At 59.4% G+C, this 17,785-nt stretch overlaps 1 protein-coding gene across 2 annotated transcripts; it reads left to right on the forward strand.

Annotated features, from left to right (window-relative positions):
• Positions 1–4,893: 4,893 nt before the first annotated feature.
• On the forward strand, positions 4,894–17,345 carry UBL7 (ubiquitin like 7). 2 transcript variants are annotated; one of them, XM_062206475.1, is made up of 11 exons: positions 4,894–4,940; positions 6,312–6,524; positions 8,197–8,316; positions 11,219–11,301; positions 12,599–12,683; positions 13,078–13,135; positions 13,682–13,815; positions 14,018–14,067; positions 14,269–14,436; positions 14,799–14,921; positions 16,333–17,345. In XM_062206475.1, exons 1-11 carry the CDS (start codon positions 4,901–4,903, stop codon positions 16,468–16,470), a joined length of 1,212 nt encoding a protein of 403 aa, XP_062062459.1. In that variant the 5' UTR covers positions 4,894–4,900; the 3' UTR covers positions 16,471–17,345. The 2 variants fall into 2 exon arrangements, with proteins under 2 accessions (XP_062062459.1, XP_062062460.1); XM_062206476.1 differs by having other exon boundaries at positions 4,907–4,990.
• The last annotated feature ends 440 nt before the right edge of the window (positions 17,346–17,785 follow it).

The following is a 17,785-nucleotide window of genomic DNA, read 5'->3' on the forward strand; positions in this document are numbered from 1 at the left end:
AAAGGTCTGTGGAAAATTCACGCATCTTTGCGTTCCACCTCCCCATGCACAGTCTGAAGTCCCCCGTGTCGCACACCTGTCACATTGGACCAAGCACTGGAGAGCGCAGACTGCGAGGGGACATGCAGAACCTTCTCGAGGACGACGTTGGTGATGAGCGCATTCCCGTTGTTATTCTGGGACTGCTGGGATCCAGTCAATGAGGAATTATGGGATTGTTCAAGGTCCATTCTCCCCCATGTTCTTGAGAACTGAGGTTCTCAATGCAGAAGAAAAGAAATACAGATGCAGTCTAGCAAAGATTAAATAAAAAATAAAAACCCTGCAGTTTTGAGTTTAAGTAGCAGTAAGAACAATCTTCATTTCTCTCTCTATGGCTCTGAATATCTAGACCTCTCCCTAGCTCTGCCCACTGAAGTGGCTTAGAAGTAATGACCAACTCAGTAGCAGTCAGCACCCCCCCGGCCAGGCTGTGGTCTCCAAATACAATTTCCCACTGAAAACTCCGAGGCTTCATGAAGGAAAGAGGGATTCTTACGTGGGCAGGGGCAGGTGGGAAATGTACAAGATGAGCCTGCAGCTCTGACCGTGCCAGATGGCAAGGAGACCATGGAAAATGCTAGGGTTATGTCAAAGGGACTCAAGAATCATGCTGCGGGGGGCCAGGAACTTCAAAGTAAGCAAATACACAAAATAAATATATTGTGGAAAATACATGTGGAGGTCAAGTTACAGAGAGCGGAAAGCTAGGAAAAGCTATGTGGTGCTGGGTTGCAATCTGAGGTACTGGTGTGCACTCATATGGAATGTAGATATGAGACAGACACATATGAAGGATCTTCAGAAAGTCCAAAGAAAACGTGCATTATGAAAAAACTATGAATGGGCTTCAAATTTGCACCAAAATACATTTAATTCCATTTTCCATGAACTTTTGTAAGTACCCTTGTGGGTATGTGTAACATAGGATAGAGATGTGGACGAATGGCTGTGTGGGTAAACAATCATTTACTTCCTAGGTCTATCCACTGAGATGGCGGGAAATGACGCGCCCACCCAATGAGCACACCGAGCCCGCAGACTTGGATTCTAAATGCCATTCTTCTCTAAAAGGAGCCAAGGCTCTTGGAGAAATGACGGCTACGATGCACTTCAGTGCAGCCCTCCCACAGAGCTTATGAAACCAGCAGGCAGGTGATCAGCCGCCACTTGAGACGGCTGGTGCAATTTAAGGCATCAGTGTGTTCGCTGGGGGTACGGTATTCTGTTCCCGATCCGGATGGGTTGTCTATGCAGCAGAACGTGCCCTTGCATTCAGGAAATATCCATGAATATTTCAGGTTCATGGAACATCATGTCTGCAACTGACTCTCCAATGCCCTCAAATGGGAAAAAGGAATAAACCGTATCTAGAATGACAGAGAAAGAATGATAGGTAAGGGGCCAGCACTGTGGCGCAGTGGGTTTAAGCCCTGGCCTGAAGCGCCAGCACCCCATATGAGTGCCAGTTCTAGTCCCAGCTGCTCCTCTTCTGATCCAGCTCTCTGCTGTGGCCTGGGAAGGCAGTAGAAGATGGCCCAAGTCCTTGGGCCCCTGCACCTACGTGGGAGACTCGGAAGAAGCTCCTGGCTCCTGGCTTCAGATCAGCGCAGCTCCAGCCATTGCGGCCATCTGGGGAGTGAACCAACGGATGGAAGACCTCTCTCTCTCTCTCTCTCCCTCTCTCTGCATCTTCTCTCTCTGTGTAACTCTGACTTTCAAATAAAATAAATAAATCTTTTAGAAAAAATGATAGGTAAATGTAAAATGCTAATAATTGGGGACTTTGGGTGAAGGGTAGAAGGGAGCTATTTCACACTATTTTTGCAACACTGTTGTCAACTTGAAATTGTTTAAAAAAAAGCAAAAAATATTTTCAAAGACAATTTGAACATGAGAAAATATTCAAACGAAGAGAAACATTATTATACAATCATGTAGAACTATCTAAGTTTTGTTGAAGACGTGTTATTTAAATCAGTCGTGTTTATTTTTTAAATGCAGAGTGACAGAGAGATAGAGACAAAGAGAGAGACACACACAGAGAGAGAAAGAGAGCTCTTCCATTCGCTGGTTCATTCCTCAATGGCTGTGACAGCCAGGGCTGGGCCAGGCGGAAGCCAGGAGCCAGGAGCTTTAGCCAGGTCTCGCATGTAGGCGAGGGCCCAAGTACATGGCCATCATCTGCTGCTTTCCCAGGTGCGAATGGGTTGGAAGCAGAGCAGCTGGGCCTCGAACTGGCGCTCATACAGGATGCTAGCATTGCAAGCAGCTGATTAACAATGCTGACACCACACCAACTTCTCGACTATATTTTCAGAAGCATAAAGTAAGTTAACAATTGTCATCAGTGTGTGCTAGAATACCCATACTTATATCGAAACAGAAGAGTTTGAGCACCTATGTTACCAGAAGTCAATGTATGCTTTAGATTGAGCTATCTTTAGGTACAGGAATCAAGATGTGTGGTACTGGCACAATGACAGAGAAACTGTATTAATGGTGGGGCAGGTGTTTGAGTCAGTGGTTAATGGGTTGTTAGGGAGGCTGGCGCTGTGGCACAGAGGGTTAAGCTGTTGGCCTGTACTGCCAGCATCCCATACTGGTGCCAGTGCAAACCCCGGCTGCTCCACTTCAGATCCAGCTGCCTGCTAATGCCCCTGGGGAAGCAGCAGAAGATGGCCCAAGTGCTGAGACCCCTGCAAGAGACCAGCCAGAAGCTCTAGGCCCTGCTCCGCCCATTGCAGCCATCTGGGGAGTAAACCAGGGGATGGAAGATCTGTCTCTCCCTCTTTCAAATCAATCAACCTAAAAAAAAAAAACAAAAAACCCACACTAACGGGACAGAATTGACTACTACACAGTCACCCGATTCGTGACTTTCACAATAAAACTTTCCGTGAATGTTTGCTAATGGTTTGTTCACACACACACACATGCTCAGTTTGGCTTTCTTATTTCCGGTCAGACAGCTTTGGCTTGCTCCAAAGAGAATTTATGTCGCTCTGCCATGAGCCTCAGGACCAGCTCTGTGTGTTCCCGCACAACCTTGGAAAGTCCACCTCACACTTGCACAAAGCGCACGTTTTGGTTTCCGACTCTCACACAGCAATTCCCCGCCCACTGCCCCCCCCCCCCCCCGGAGCAGGCAGAGAACTTTCCTTACCTTCTCCCGCAGGCTGGCCGTGACTTTTCCAGCACTTAGGGTGTAGGTATTTTAAGGGTTTCAACTTTCAACTTCAGGCAGAGTTGTCAGTTTCAACATCTCAGGTGTTAAAGCAAAAACTCCCAGCCAGGCTGCCAAGACCGCAAGTCTTTCTAGGGAGGGACCCAGCGGCGCTCACGCTCACCGGCTCGTTTCAGTTCCTCCATCTCCGGCACGGGGGCTTTTCCACTGCTCCTGGGACTGCAGCCATGTGGCCTTCAGTACAAGTGTCACTCTGTGCACGCTTGGGTTGCATAGGGTTATTATTGTTCTGCACACACTTGGGCTGGGGAGCAGCAGGTGCAGATGACTTTCGCTGCTACCTTGCCAGACCCAGCAATCCTTGTACTAATTTCAAAGGTAGAAAAGATGCTATTTTTAAATTGTCAGCACCCAGGCGCTGTGACAGGTGCCGCGTGGGCCGCACGCTCTCTTGCCGGTTCCGATGGCCCAGCGCTTGCTCTGAGCCCTCACCGTGGACGGGCCGAAGGCCTGGGCCTGGGCGCTTTCTCCTCACCAGCGCCCGCTGCTGCATCCCGGTCTCGTGTCCAGGCTCGAATTTTCTCGAGGACCCGGCCGACCCTCACGTCGGAGCCCAGCGCCCACCCACAGCTGGGTTCCCAAAGAACCTGTTTATTCCCTCATCCACTTGCTCCTCTCCTCTCTTGGGGAGGAAGACAGCTACAGCGCACAGCTGTGGCCTGCAGAATCCATCCAACACTGACTGCTCACCCACTCTGTGCCAGGCCCTAGCCCGCTGCTGAAGGCCAAGTGGAGGACAGGACAGAGCCCATCCCCCCATGGAGAAGCCAAGAATAATCTAAACAAGACATTCACAGGCTCCCAGGGCGGTCAGCTCCGCCTTGAGACAGGGTCGCGGGCACAGTATGGACGTTCAATGACAGACGGGCAGGTCGGTCAGCAGGGCAGACCGGGATGGTTGGGGCGACTCCCGTAGACGTGGCGTGGCTGAGGCCGGGCCAAGGGGCGCCTCTGGGGACAGCCATGAGGGGCAGGCCTGACCCCGGGGAGCCCAGCAGGGGGGCGGTCACCCTGCGGCTCACCCTCGCCACCTCCGGACACCCCTTCTGCGGCGGCTCCCCTCGGGGCTCCAAGCCGCCCCGAGCCGGGTCCGGAGCCTCAGCACGGAGACTCCCCCTCCTCAGCCGGCCGCGGCAGAGGGCGCCCCGGGCGCCCCTCCGGGACCAACCCCAGGCGCACACCGGGACGCCCCATGGGCAAGCCGCTGGCGGCGGACGCAAAAGAGGCCGACTCCACGCGAGGGTGGAGAGCCCACGGGGACGGGCGTAGCGAAGGGAAGGAGGGGTCGCCGAGGGCCCAGCGGAGGGCGTCTCCACCGCCGGACCCCACACGCTCCTCAGGGGCGCGCGGGAGCCGCCGGGCTGGGCACTGTCTTTGAAAAAAAAAGAAAAAAACCGAAAAAGCACAAACGCCTGTCCCGCGACACGCGGGGGTGGAAGGTGCGGGACCCTGGCCACACAGAGGCGAGGAAAAGCGCTCCCGCCGCGCATTTCGAACATCCCGGAAGCCGCGCCTCCCCGGAACCGGAAGCGCCGCTGCCACGAGCCCGCCCGCCCGCCGGGCCGGGTCCATCCGTTACGGGGCGGGGCCGCGGCGAGGACTGCAACTCCCACAATGCAGCGCGGCGCTTCCGGTTTCCGGCGCGAGGGCCTGAGTGAGTGTTTACAGCGGCGGCCCTGCGGCCGGGTTCCTTCCGCGGGACGGGTGAGGGCGCTGGGCCCCCGATCGCGCGGGCTGCACGGGGGGCGACTGGTTACCCGGCCGCGCGAGAGCGGTGGCGTCGCGGTCGGACAGCGCCGCTGCCCCCGCCCGTCTGTGCGTGATCGTGGACGGGCCGCGATCCCGGCGTCGGCTGCAGGGCTGGTGTTGCTGGCTCGGCTTCAGTGCGCTTGGTGTATATGAGAAGGCCCCTCCCGCATGTCTTTCCTGGCTTGAACCTGGGGTGGGAGGTTCCTCGGGGGTGCAGCCGCGTGGCCTTTTCCTTCCTCTCTCCGGCCAGAGGCCCGTTCGAGGCGGTAGCGATGCCTGTGATAAGGGCCTAACCCGAGTCTCCCACCCTCACAGTTTCCCGATTTATTTTCTGGCCGGCCGTGTGCACCAGGAGCGGGAGACCTTACAGGCGACAGATCTGAGGGTCTTCATGGCGGGGGGTGGGGGGCGCTGTTGGGAAGCTGTAGCCCCCTTTGCCTCCAGGGGGTGGGGGACGTGGGCACTGTATGTGGGTCGGTCTTGCTAGACGTTTGCTAAGAGGCCAGAAGGGGACGAGGACACGGGGAAGCGGACCTGTGCCCTGGGCCGTGGGAGGCGGGGCCGGGCAGAGCGCTGATGGGGAGGAACCTTCAAGCCAGGCTGTGCAGGTCAGACTTGCCGCAGAGAGTGTGGAGCCTCTGGGGGAGGCGTAAGCAGAGGAGTGACTGGACCCCACCTGTGTGTCAAAGCGATGAGGGGCAGGCCGGGGGCAGCGGCTAAAGTCCCCGCCCGGGGCGCCGCCTCCAGTGCCTGGGTTCAAACCCCAGCTCCTCCACGCTCCCTCCGGCTTCCTGCTGCACTTCAGTGGTGATGGCTCAAGGAGTTGGACCCCGGCCGTCCACCTGGGAGACGTGGGTTAAATTCTGGGCCCCCAAACACTGGCCGATGGGCAATGGAGCGTGGAAGGTGTCTGTTTCTGTGCCTTGCAAATAAAATGTAAATAAATCAAGTTTACGATGATGAGTTGGGTGGCGGCGTGGAGGTTTGCTAAGGAGACGCAGCAGGCAGAGAACTTGCTATGAAGCCGGAAGTGAGTGGGTAGGAGAGGGGGCTGGGTGATTTCCTTGGAGCCTCAGGACATTCCTGTGGGGTTGGATGGTCCTGCAGGTCCCTGCTGCCCGACACAGGACGAGCACAGAGATAACGCCGGTTCTGGTTCTGGCCCGGATGCTGCGTCCCGGGCTTCACGACACCTGTCTCTTAGTCAACCCCTTGGCAGGTGGGCGTGGTGGGGAGCGGCCTGAGCTCCGGCCACTAAGGCTTTGCTCTTTCACAGGGAGAAAGAGAGAGCGCGAACGAGAGAGGATGTCTCTCTCAGACTGGCACCTGGCAGTGAAGCTGGCTGACCAGCCCCTGGCCCCCAAGTCTGTTCTTCGGTTGCCAGAGACAGAACTGGGGGAATACTCACTAGGGGGCTACAGTATCTCCTTCCTGAAGCAGCTGATTGCCAGCAAACTCCAGGAGTCTGTCCCGGACCCCGAGCTGATCGGTGAGCCTCCGCGTCGTGGTTGGGCCGCTGCTCGGCTCTCTTTGAGGAGGGCGCCTCTGGAGTCCTGGGCTTGGCTTTGTTGTCTGGAGATGTTAGTACGCCAGGGACGTGCATGTTGGCTAACCAGACACACGTATCTTCTAACAGAGCGGCTGGTTGCCATCTCAGTCCATGTTGTACTGACCGCTTCACCACCAGGCTCCTCGCCTGTGACCTCACTGTGACCTCAAAGGGCAGACACGTGGGAGGGAGGGTCGGTCCGGGAGGGCTGCTCAGCGGGTAGCATCTGGGACGATCCATTGGAAGGGTTGGTGGCGGTGCTGACGGTCACGGGGGCCTGGGGGCGGGGAGTGGAAGTGTCATCGTGCTATCACATGATGATGGCTGAGGGTCAGAGCTGGCAGAAGTCAGGCCTGCGTTTAATCCTTTTTGTTCTTGCATTGTCCCGTTCATTTGAATCTCGTGGTGTCCGCAGGGTTAAGCTGGAGAGCTTTTCTGTGGCTGGTTTCCGTGTAGCTCCATTTTATGAGTTTGTCCTAACAATTGTTAAAATCCATTTATTGAAGCCGGCGTTGTGACACCACCGCTCATGATGCCGGCATGCCATATGGGTGCCGGTTTGAGTCCTGGTTGCGCTGCTTCCAACCCAGCTCCTTGCTAATGCACCTGGGAAGCCAGCAGATGATGGCTCAAGAACTTGGGCCCTTAGCACCCATGTGGGAGACCCAGATGGAGTTCCGGGCTCCCAGCTTCAGCCTGCTCCATCCCCGGCCATTGCAGCCATGTGGAGAGAAGACCTCTGTCTCTGCCTCCCTCCCTCCCCCTGCTCTGCCTTTCAAAGAAAGAAAAATTTCTTTTTGACAGGTAGAGTTATAGACAGTGAGAGAGACAGAGAGAAAGGTCTTCCTTCCATTGGTTCACTCCCCAAATGGCCACTACGGCCAGAGCTGTGCCGATTTGAAGCTAGGAGCCAGGTGCCTCCCCTGGTCTCCTGTGCGGGTGCAGAGGCCCAAACACTTGGACCATCCTCCACTGCCTTCCCGGGCCACAGCAGAGAGCTGGACTGGAAGAGGAGCAACAGGGACTAGAACCCGGGGCCCATATGGGAGGCGCCCATATGGGATGCCGGTGCCGCAGGCAGAGGATTAACCAAGTGAGCCACGGTGCCGGCCCCGAAAGAAATACTTTTAAAAAAAAATCTACTGGCCAGCACTGCGGCTCAATAGGCTAATCCTCCGCCTGCGGCACCAGCACCCTGGGTTCTAGTCCCGGTCGGGGTGCCGGATTCTGTCCCGGTTGCTCCTCTTCCAGTCCAGCTCTCTGCTATGGCCCGGGAGGGCAGTAGAGGATGGCCCAAGTGCTTGGGCCCTGCACCCTCATGGGAGACTGGGAGAAGCACCCGGCTCCTGGCTTCGGATCAGCACGGTGAGGCAGCCGCAGTGCGCCAGCCTCAGCGGCCATTGGAGGGTGAATCAATGGTAAAGGAAGACCTTTCTCTCTTTCTCTCTCTCTCACTGTCCACTCTGTCAAAAAAAAAAAAATCTATTAAATAAGAGTGTCCTTTAAAGTGTACATCACTCCCCAGCTCTCTGCAACCAAAGTAAGGTTCTCCGGGGCCAGAAACTGTGTGCGTTGTTGGAGGAGCAAACTGTAAAGGGGCGGTTCTTCTCAGATTTGATCTACTGTGGCCGGAAGCTGAAAGATGACCAGACCCTCGACTTCTATGGCATCCAGCCCGGGTCCACCGTCCACGTCCTGCGCAAGTCCTGGCCTGAGCCTGATCAGAAACCGGGTGAGTGGGGGTCGGCCATCACACAGGCGGGCGGGCCTTCTGGGAGGGAGGGGCCGGCGCGCTCCCCAGGCAGCGGCAGGGGGGCTTGGTTTGTTACTTACGGATCAGACCGCGTTGGTAAACAGAGTCCAGTTTGGGCCTTGCTGGCCACTGCGGCGAGGAGATGTGTGTAAGTTCCACTCACTGCCCTCTCGGGGGTTGGAATGTGGGTCTGGGTTACAGTGGCTCTGGGTTACAGTGGCTCTGGGTCCCTCCTTTAGTGTTGTTCTGGGCCCCGGGAAGGCTCTGCTCTTCCTTCTGGTTGCAAGTCCTCACACACGTCCACCACTTCGGGCCCCGTCAGCTGACTCCCCTGCCTTCCCGGCGCGCACGTGGCTCTTAGCGTGTGCAGAGCTCCGAGGCCTCCTGATCCACCCACAGCAGGCGCCGCTTGGAATTCCCAGTTGAAATCTGTTCAGCGTACAAGCTGCCCCGCCCCCAGGGTAAAGACGCTTTGTGTGAGAGAGGTTGACTTGATGACTCGCTGTTGTGATGTTCGTGATCGCTGTGACGAGCTGTCAGCCTAGGCCGACGTTCCCTCTGTGAATGGCAAGGACAGACCATCTCCTGACGGCAGCGAGGAAGAGGGGCAGCCCTGCAGTGCTGTGGGCCTGGACACCTGCGCCGGCCGCCGGCCTCGCACAGGGACACCTGCGGCCACCGTGGGTCAGGCCAGAAGCAGGGTCCAAGCCTAACGCCTGGCCCAGACAGCCCCTCTCCTGGCACGCTGCCTTTCCCCACATGCACCTGTCGTTTTCCTTCCTTGTAGATAAGAGTTCTAAAAGACGCCCAGTCGTGAAATCACCCCACTCTGCCAGCACAACACCCTGCCTCTGCAGACCTCCCAGCCCCAGCCACAGCCCGAAGCCTGTGTCTCTGGCCGGAGAAGTGGGCCCAGCTTGCTCGGATGCGGGCGGGCCGCGTGCTCTCTGGCTGCAGGAAGTCGACAGAAGGGAAGAAACATGTGTGGCTCCCATGAGCCAGGCTTTCCCTTTGATGCCACACTCCATCATCCCAGCGGCCCTGCAGGGGCGGTGGCAGCATGTGCGCTCCTTAGATGCAGAGGCCTGCAAGGGTATTATTCAAGGTCACCAATCAGAAAGCAGAGCTGGGGCGGGGACCTGGGTTTTCCTGGCCTGCAGAGCCCTGCTTCTTCCTGCTCCTCTTAGCCCATTGCCAGCTCGGGATAGGAAGAGGCCTTCTGGACATTTATGTTTGAAACAGATGGACTTTGAGATCTCGAAAGAAACTGATTTGTGACACCATTCAGACTTTCTCCGTGGGCGCTGCTCCAAGGATGCACGTCTCTGGCTCTCCTGTGGATGGGAGCCAGCCCCAGATGTCCTCGGTCCTGTGGGGCGGGGGACAGGGCCCTGAATTCAGGGTCTCACGTCAGCCTGCTCTAGGCCCACGGGTGTGCACGCGCCCCGAGCTGCCGTCCCAGGCAGCCGCTTGCTGCTCCTTCAGCACCCACATTCTGCTTTGTGCGTGTTCCTGCTGAGGCTCGGGGCACCTTCTTCCCCCAGGAAACACCTCTGCTGGAGGCAGCCGTGTGTCCTGGCCCTGCCTCTCAGTGATGGCTGTCTGCCGCCACGTTCCCAGTGTCCCGGCTGGCACGAGATCTCCACTGGCGTGTGTAACCATGAGCTTGTCTGTTGCATCCGGTCTCCTTTCTCCTGCCGGGGGCTCCCTGGTGGCGGGTTCTTACCTGCAGTCCTGTGCCTTGCCCAGAGCCAGGTGTGAGCTTCACGTGCAGCAGGTGCCTTGGTCACTTAAGGTGCATATTTGTCAAAGGAGGCACCCTCGTGGGCAGCACCGAGCCAGGGGCGTGCTGCCAGGTTGCACCTCGGGGTGCTGTTCCCCTCGCTCTGGGAGTGTTGCCCTGGAGCTGGGTGGTGCAGAATGTGTAAGGTCACAGGGAGTGGCCTGGAGCAGTGCCCAGGGTGAGCTTCCCGCTGCTCCCCTCATGCCACCCAAATGTCTTCCCCTGTGCAGTGGGCTGATGCCCTGAACAGTGAGGGCACCCAGCAGACCCGAGACAACTGCCGGACCTTCTCGCACACACGGGTAGAAGTTCTCTGCACCAAAGCAAACTGAGCTTTTAATTCCATTTTCCATGAGCTTTCTGGAGTGCCCTGTGTGGGGGTCGTCGTGTCCAGGGCTCGAAAAGGAATTTGGGGCCTATTGACGCGCTCGCTGTGGGGAGTGTGCTGAGAGTTGGGTAACAGCCTGGGAGCACAGCGTGTTTTCTTGTATATTTCTTTAAGAGGGAAAAATAATATTTAGAGAAACTTGAAAGAAAACACCTGAGAGAAAGCAGTGGCCGGATCCTGACACCCTGCCTCAGCGCTGTTTTCCCTCCTGCCCCCTCCAGTGGGGGCAGGTGCTGAGCTTGGTGTCTGTGATGTGCTGTGACACGGTCGCTCCGACTGTCACCATGCTGGCCTGGCAAAGTAGTGTCATACATTCTCCCTTTGAATCTGAGAAGCCTCGAGTCCCTGCCGCGGGCTGGCCAGAGCGCTCTCCCGGCTGAGCCTCGAGTCCCTGCCGCGGGCTGGCCAGAGCGCTCTCCCGGCTGAGCCTCGAGTCCCTGCCGCGGGCTGGCCAGAGCGCTCTCTCCCGGCTGAGCCTCGAGTCCCTGCTGCGGGCTGGCCAGAGCGCTCTCTCCCAGCTGCTGGTTTATCTACTTGAAGGTGCTCAGAAGAGAGTGCCGTCTTCACATGTGTGGCACAAAGCGTTTTTTGTGAATGGCCGCTCCTTCCTGGGGAGCGAGAGGGAAGGGAGCTTGCAGCCCAGGCTGACCTGGGCATGGGCTGAGGTGGGGCTGCCACGGGCGTGGTCACTGACGGTGTCGTGTCCCCAGAGCCTGTGGACAAGGTGGCTGCCATGAGGGAGTTCCGGGTGCTGCACACTGCCCTGCACAGCAGCTCGTCCTACAGGGAGGCGGTGAGTGTGAGCACAGGCGAGCGGTGGGGGTGGCTGTGGGACGCCTGTTGCACAGCAGCTGGGAGCTCCTAGGGAGGTTTGGCCCTGTCTTCCTCCAGAGAGCCAGTATCAGCCACACTGTAGAGTCCTTTTTTTTTTTTTTTTAATTAAAGATTTGTTTATTTGAAAGGCAGAGTTACAGAGAGAGGAGAGAGAGAGAAATCTTTTATCTGCTGGTTCACTCCCCAAATGGCCACAACAGCAGGGCTGGTTCAGACCAAAGCCAGGAGCCAGGAGCATCCTCCAGGTCTCCCAAGTGGGTGCAGGGGCCCAAGGACATGGGCCATCCTCTGCTGCTTTCCCAAGCGCATTAGCAGGGAGCTGGATCAGAAGTAGAGCAGTGGGGACTTGAACCGGCACCCATATGGGATGTCAGTCGCAGGCGGCGGCTTTCTTTTTTTTTTTTTTTTTTTTTGACAGGCAGAGTGGATAGTGAGAGAGAGAGAGACAGAGAGAAAGGTCTTCCTTTTTGCCATTGGTTCACCCTCCAATGGCCGCCGCGGCCTGCGCGCTGCGGCCGGCGCACCGCGCTGATCCGATGGCAGGAGCCAGGTGCTTCTTCTGGTCTCCCATGGGGTGCAGGGCCCAAACACTTGGGCCATCCTCCACTGCACTCCCTGGCCACAGCAGAGAGCTGGCCTGGAAGAGGGGCAACTGGGACAGAATCCGGTGCCCCGACCGGGACTAGAACCCAGTGTGCCGGCGCCGCAAGGTGGAGGATTAGCCTAGTGAGCCGCGGCGCCTGCTGGCGGCTTCCTTTTAATGATAGAGCTAAGACCTCTGTCATGGAGAGAGGGTGATGACAACCGAAGGGTGCACACCCCGCCTCTGCCAGGCCACACCCAGACGTTGCCTGAGCTGCCTGCCTGCCGCCCTTACTGGGTGGGATTCCTCCCCGGGGAGGGGGCTGCTGAGTACAGCCGTGAACGTCCCAGTCGGGGCGGAGGTGGAAAAGGAATTGTGCAGAGATGGTAGGGACTTCCGGCGCTTGGAGAAAGTTTTGCTCCTGGGCCGTGCTTGTGTTTCCTAAGTGTTAGAACTGCACACGGGGGCAGCCCAGGAGACGGAAGGTTTCTCGTGGTCTTGCGTTCTCTATATTTTTGTTGTTGCTTCCCTTGCTGGAGCGGTGTGTGTGTCTCCGGGGCCCTGCTCCCGCGGGGTGCACATGGCACGCACTTAGGGCCGTCCCGCAGCAGAGTGGGTGCCTGGGGAGGGCCCTGGGCTGCTGGGGGAGCTCAGCCCTCCCCTGTCTCTGCAGGTCTTCAAGATGCTCAGCAATAAGGAGTCTCTGGACCAGATCATCGTGGCCACCCCGGGCCTCAGCAGTGACCCCATTGCTCTCGGTAGGTGCGGGACTGCATCGGGGGACGTGGGAGTGGTTGGGAAGGAGAAACCCGGAGGAGCCAGTCTCCCTGCAGGCACTGGTCTGTGGGAGGAGGGCGGCATCAGGGTTGCTCCGTGCGCCCAGCTCTCTGGTGTGCTCAGTCCCACGGCGAGGCAGCGGCCCAGCCGGCCTGGTGAGGTGAGTAGAGGACGCATCCGTATCTCAGCAGGCAGGGCCGGCATCCTGCACGCCGAAATGGGTAAGGGAAGGCCCTGGGATGTGGGGAAGGCAGCTGGAGTGCGGGGTGAGGGGCTGTTCCGTGCAGGGTGACGGGCGGGCATCCTGCTGGATGCTCTGAGACCTGCAGGATCTGGCCAGAGTTCCGTTTTTGGGGAACCCCTGTTCTGTTTCAGGGGTGCTCCAGGACAAAGACCTCTTCTCCGTCTTCGCCGACCCCAACATGCTCGACACGTAAGTGCGCCCATCACAGCCCTGCAGTGGTCAGCCCACTGCTTGTGGGGCCCTCCCCCAGGCTGTCACCAAGGCTACCTTGGACACAGCCAGTCCTCCCTACCAGTGGATTTGACCAACCGTGCATTGAAAATGCTAAAAAAAAAAAAAAGAAGGAACATTACGCAGGTTTCCTTGTCGTTCTGTGACGACTGCACGTGTAGCGCTGGTGCTGTGTTAGGTGCCCAGAGAGCCTGAGAGGGTTCTGTGCCAGCACCGGGACGTGAGCATCTGTGGGGTTTTCTGTCTGTGGGGGGAGGGGCTGAGGGACAGCTGTCTGTCAGGAGGCCAGGAAGAGCGAGGGCTTCTTGGGCAGTGGGCAGCCCAGAGCCCCCTCCCCCTGGGAACTGAAGGCCTTGCTGCCGTGGCCGGGGCAGGGAGCAGGAGGGCAGAGCTCCCTGGCGGGAGACGCCGAGGACGGAGGAGTCGAGGGGCAGGCGCGGGCAGCGCCGTGGGGCCGAGCCTGTCTCCTGAGTCGCCCTTGGTGTTTTCCTGCCCTTGTCCCAGGTTGGTGCCTGCTCACCCGGCCCTGGTCAACGCCATCGTCCTGGTCCTGCACTCGGTGGCAGGCAGCACCCCGATGCCCGGGGCTGAGTCCTCTGCCCGGAACCTGCCTTCCGGCTCGTACCGCGATGTGCCAGGTGAGCCCCAGCGCTCGGCTCTCGGCAGCTATGTATAGCGCTGGCAGAGGGCGTGCCTTGGGAGCTCTCGGTTTGAGTCAGGAAGTGCATCTGTGCTGTAATTTTCCGAGGGGAGAGCGAGCTGATGGATTTGGAGTGACTGGCGCTGTCTGGAGCGGCGCCTGTGTTCTGTTCCTCCTGCAATCTGCTCGCCCTCCTCCAGGTGGCTTCCTGTTCGACGCGCTCTCTGACGACGAGGACGACTTCCACTCAGTGAGTGGCCTGGCTGCCTGCCCTCCGGGGAGACGGCCCGAGAGTGAGCCCTCCCTGGGGCCAAGGTTGGGTCCTGCAGTCCCTTTCTGAGCCCAGGAGCTTGCGGAGTCTCTCCCAGAACACTCTGGAGTGCGGCGGGGTGGGGGGCTTCCCTGGGAGTTTGCGGAGCCGCCCCCCCGACGGAGTCTCTCCCACCTCCAGAGCTCCCGGCCCACGCCCTCCAGTAGCGCGTCCAGCTCCCGCCCAGCGTCCCTGGGCTACAGTGGGGCGGCCGGCCCCCGGCCCATCACCCAGAGCGAGCTGGCCACTGCCCTGGCCCTGGCCAGCACCCCGGAGAGCAGCTCCCACACGCCAACTCCCGGCACCCAGGTATGAAGAGGGCCGGGGTGGCCACGGCAGGGCTCAAGGGGCGCAGCTCCCCAGAGGTGGAGTGGGTCTGCCCCTGTCGGCCCTGGGGCTGGGCTGGAGTCTGGGGGTCTCTCAGGGCAGCTCAGCTCACTGCCCGTTCGGGAGAGCGAGTGGCACCGTCCTCCCCGCCCTGTAGAGCCCATGCCACTCCGGCCCCCGCCTTTCCCTGCTGGAACTGGCGTCCTGGGCTGGGCTGGGGCTGAGTCTGTGTCTCTGGAGCAGAGAAACCGTGAACTTTCCTGGCCACATGGGAAGCTTTTGGGTGCCTCTGGGGGGCTGTGGCCCAGCGGGGAGACCGGTGCTGACCCCTGCTCTGTCCACAGGGCCACTCCTCAGGGACGTCCCCGCTGGCCTCCGGCGCGCAGCCCGGGACGCCCATCACCAGCGACCTCTTCAGCCAGGCCCTGCAGCACGCGCTGCAGGCCTCCGGGCAGCCCAGCCCACAGGTCAGTCCGCCCACTTCCTGTGCGGGGCCCCCATCCCTGCGGCTTCTGCTCCCGCCCCCAGTGCCCGCGGCTGGACCGCCTGCCTGACCCGGAGGACCAGGGCCCTATTAGGCAGCTATTGGTCCATTCAGGGAGCCGGGCCCGGGGCCAGCAGCCCTGCTCCCTGTCCCAGAGGGTGCCACCTTGGTGCGGATCCGGGAGTGGCGAGGCGAGAAGCCCAGCCGCCAGGGGCAGGTGTGAGGCCGCGAGGGCTCGGTTCCAGGCACAGGTGGCTCCTTGAGCAGAGACCTGGTGCACAGCTGCCAGTGGAACCAGGCGGAGAGCGCAGGGCCTCGGGTGCTGACCCAGGAGCTCACGCTGGCTCTGACCATGAGCAGGCCCCGGGCGTGCGAGGGAGCAGTTGGCCTGATGGTCCTGGTGCCGGCGCTCTCTGTCCTCACGGCGAGCCTGTGGGCTGACCATCGCTCCTAGCCCTTGTCCAGGGTCACAGAGCTATGAAGTGGGGAAGGCAGGGTTCCAGCCCCCGTGGTTGTCACTGCCTGGCGTGGCCCCGTGAGCAGTGGGGGAACCGCAGGACACGGGGGCACTGCCGGGCGCCTGCTCGCGTGCTTGCTGCTTCCGGAGCTCCCTGGCTCCGCCCGCCTGTGAGGTGACTCCGAGTTGACGTGTGTGGTTTCTCCTCACTCGCACTCCGCTTCTGCTCGGGATTTGCATTTCTAACCCAAGCCTTCTGCCCACGTGTGAACGCCTCATTTTCCCCAAGTTGTGTACGCCTCTGTCAGGAGATAGGAGATATTAATGAAGCCATGGAGCACTAGAAGGAAGTGGGGGTGCATTTCGTCAGATCCTCACGGGGGAGAAGGCCCTTCAGGGCGGACTCACAACCTAGGGGCCGTGAGATAGCAGAGGGACGAGTTGTGAATTTGTAACGGGGACGACTTCTTCGTGGCAAAGCAAACAACCCCACGCAGTCTGAAGCTACCTGGGGAGGCCAGCATCGCGCCAAGGGCAAGCTCGCCTGTGCACGGGGGGCCGAGAACGGAGGAGCGGTGAGCCCGCAGGAGAACGGGCCGGCGTGGGGACGGGCGGTCCCCTGCGGGGCTCCATCCTGGGGTGTGCGTGTAGATGACGTTTGAGCAGTCGGCGGCGTTAAGGCGAAAGATTACACACAGCTCAGCGGGGGTGGTTTCAGGACACCCAGGGTTGTTAAGGAGTTATTTTTATCCATCTCTTATGTGTGAGAGAGAGAGGTAGAGCAGGAGAACATGGAGTGATTTGTGTCTTTGGGTCCTTCTGTTAAAGCTCTCTGGGAAGCTCTGCCCCAGCCTGTGGCTGCCCGAGCTCCGTGGCGTCACACCGGACTCCCTCCCTCGGGGCCCCGCTAACAGCCCTGCCCCCCGTCTTTCCGCAGAGCCAGTGGCAGCCCCAGCTGCAGCAGCTGCGTGACATGGGCATGCAGGACGACGAGCTGAGCCTGCGGGCCCTGCAGGCCACCGGGGGCGACATCCAGGCGGCCCTGGAGCTCATCTTCGCAGGGGGAGCCCCGTGAACGCCACCCCTCCTGAGCCCCCAGCAAGCTGCAGGGGTGGCCGCCGTCGCCCCTCCCCTCCCCAATATACCTGATGGTCAGCTCTCCCGCCTCGTCCAGTGCGTGGCCTTCTTGGCTGGTCGGAGCTGGGGGCACGTATTGAGACAAGCGGTGTGTGTGGGACCTGGTACCGTGGCACTGGGGAGCAGGGCTGGGCCTGGTTCTGGGCCCGGGTGGAGGATTATAGACCCGTTGTGAGATTCGGGGTGACACACAGTCATCTTGGGGAGAGGTTTCCAGGAGTGGCCCGGACTCCCTGGGGCTTTGGGTGTGGCAGCCTCAGAATGTGGCCAAGGCCATAGCAGGGCTGCTGCCCAGTCACAGCTTGACCAGAGGCTCCTGCCCCGAGTGTCCACAGTGTAGAGAGGGGCCCGGTAGACTTTCAGGGGGAGCAGGTGGGAGTTGGCGGCCCTCTCAAAGGCTTCCAGAAGATTCCCCATGCCTCCCCTAGTCCTGCCAAGCACCCTCTGATGCCGGACTCCTGGCCCCGGAGCTGCTGCAGGAGGCGGGTCCCTCCCTGCGGCTCTGGGGGCTGACACGTTGCAGGGCTCCCTGTCTCACGCCTGCTGACGTTCTGAGAGCCCTGACCCGTCCTGGCCGCTCAGCTTCTGCTCGTCTCGCTGGGAGGGAGGGTTCGCCCCTCCTGGGGACAGCCTGCTCACCCGTCCATGGGTGCTGCTTCCAGAGGGGGTTCTGCTTGCCCCTCTGCCCTGGCCTGGTGGGGACCCCAGCATGTCAGGTTCTTTTCTCTGGACCACCCCCGGCTTATCAGTGATGGGTTTATTTGTTTTAATTTATTTTCTCTGTATTTGAAAAATAGAGACGGATCTTCCATGCCCTGGTTCACTCCCCAAATGCCTGCAACAGCTGGGAAAGCGGGAGCCCAGAACTCACTGCGGGTCTCCCACGTGGTGGCGTGGCCTGCCGGAAGCTGGGCGGGGGCAGAGGAGCTGGGACCAGACATCTCCAGTATGAGACGCAGGCGTGGCCTGGGCGGGATGCTAGTCCTTATCTTCTCCAGGAAATATAAAGTCTCTGCATTTCTTTCTTTTTTTTTTTTTTTTAACATTAAAAGAGTTTTCAAAACAATTTGGAAGGCAGAGAGGAGGAGATAGCTCATCTACTAGTTTACTCCTCAGATGCTCACAGTAGTCAGGTGTGGGTGGGGCCGGGCCAAAGCCAGAGCTCACTCCATCCGGGTCTCCCATGTGAATGGCCGGGACCCAAGTACTTGGGCCACCACTGCTGTCTCCCAGGCCGTGCGTTCTCAGGAAGC

The sequence above is a fragment of the Lepus europaeus genome, chromosome 11 (genome assembly GCF_033115175.1).
Source record: "Lepus europaeus isolate LE1 chromosome 11, mLepTim1.pri, whole genome shotgun sequence".
NCBI classification, from domain to species: domain Eukaryota; kingdom Metazoa; phylum Chordata; class Mammalia; order Lagomorpha; family Leporidae; genus Lepus; species Lepus europaeus.

Bases quoted from the DNA above. Each gene is read 5' to 3' on its own strand.
- UBL7 (XM_062206475.1), top strand. From the start codon at position 4,901: ATGCAGCGCGGCGCTTCCGGTTTCCGGCGCGAGGGCCTGA. The intron at 11,302-12,598 runs GTGAGTGTGAGC...CTGTCTCTGCAG, and splicing joins GCTCGTCCTACAGGGAGGCG to GTCTTCAAGATGCTCAGCAA. The intron at 13,816-14,017 runs GTGAGCCCCAGC...GCCCTCCTCCAG, and splicing joins CTCGTACCGCGATGTGCCAG to GTGGCTTCCTGTTCGACGCG.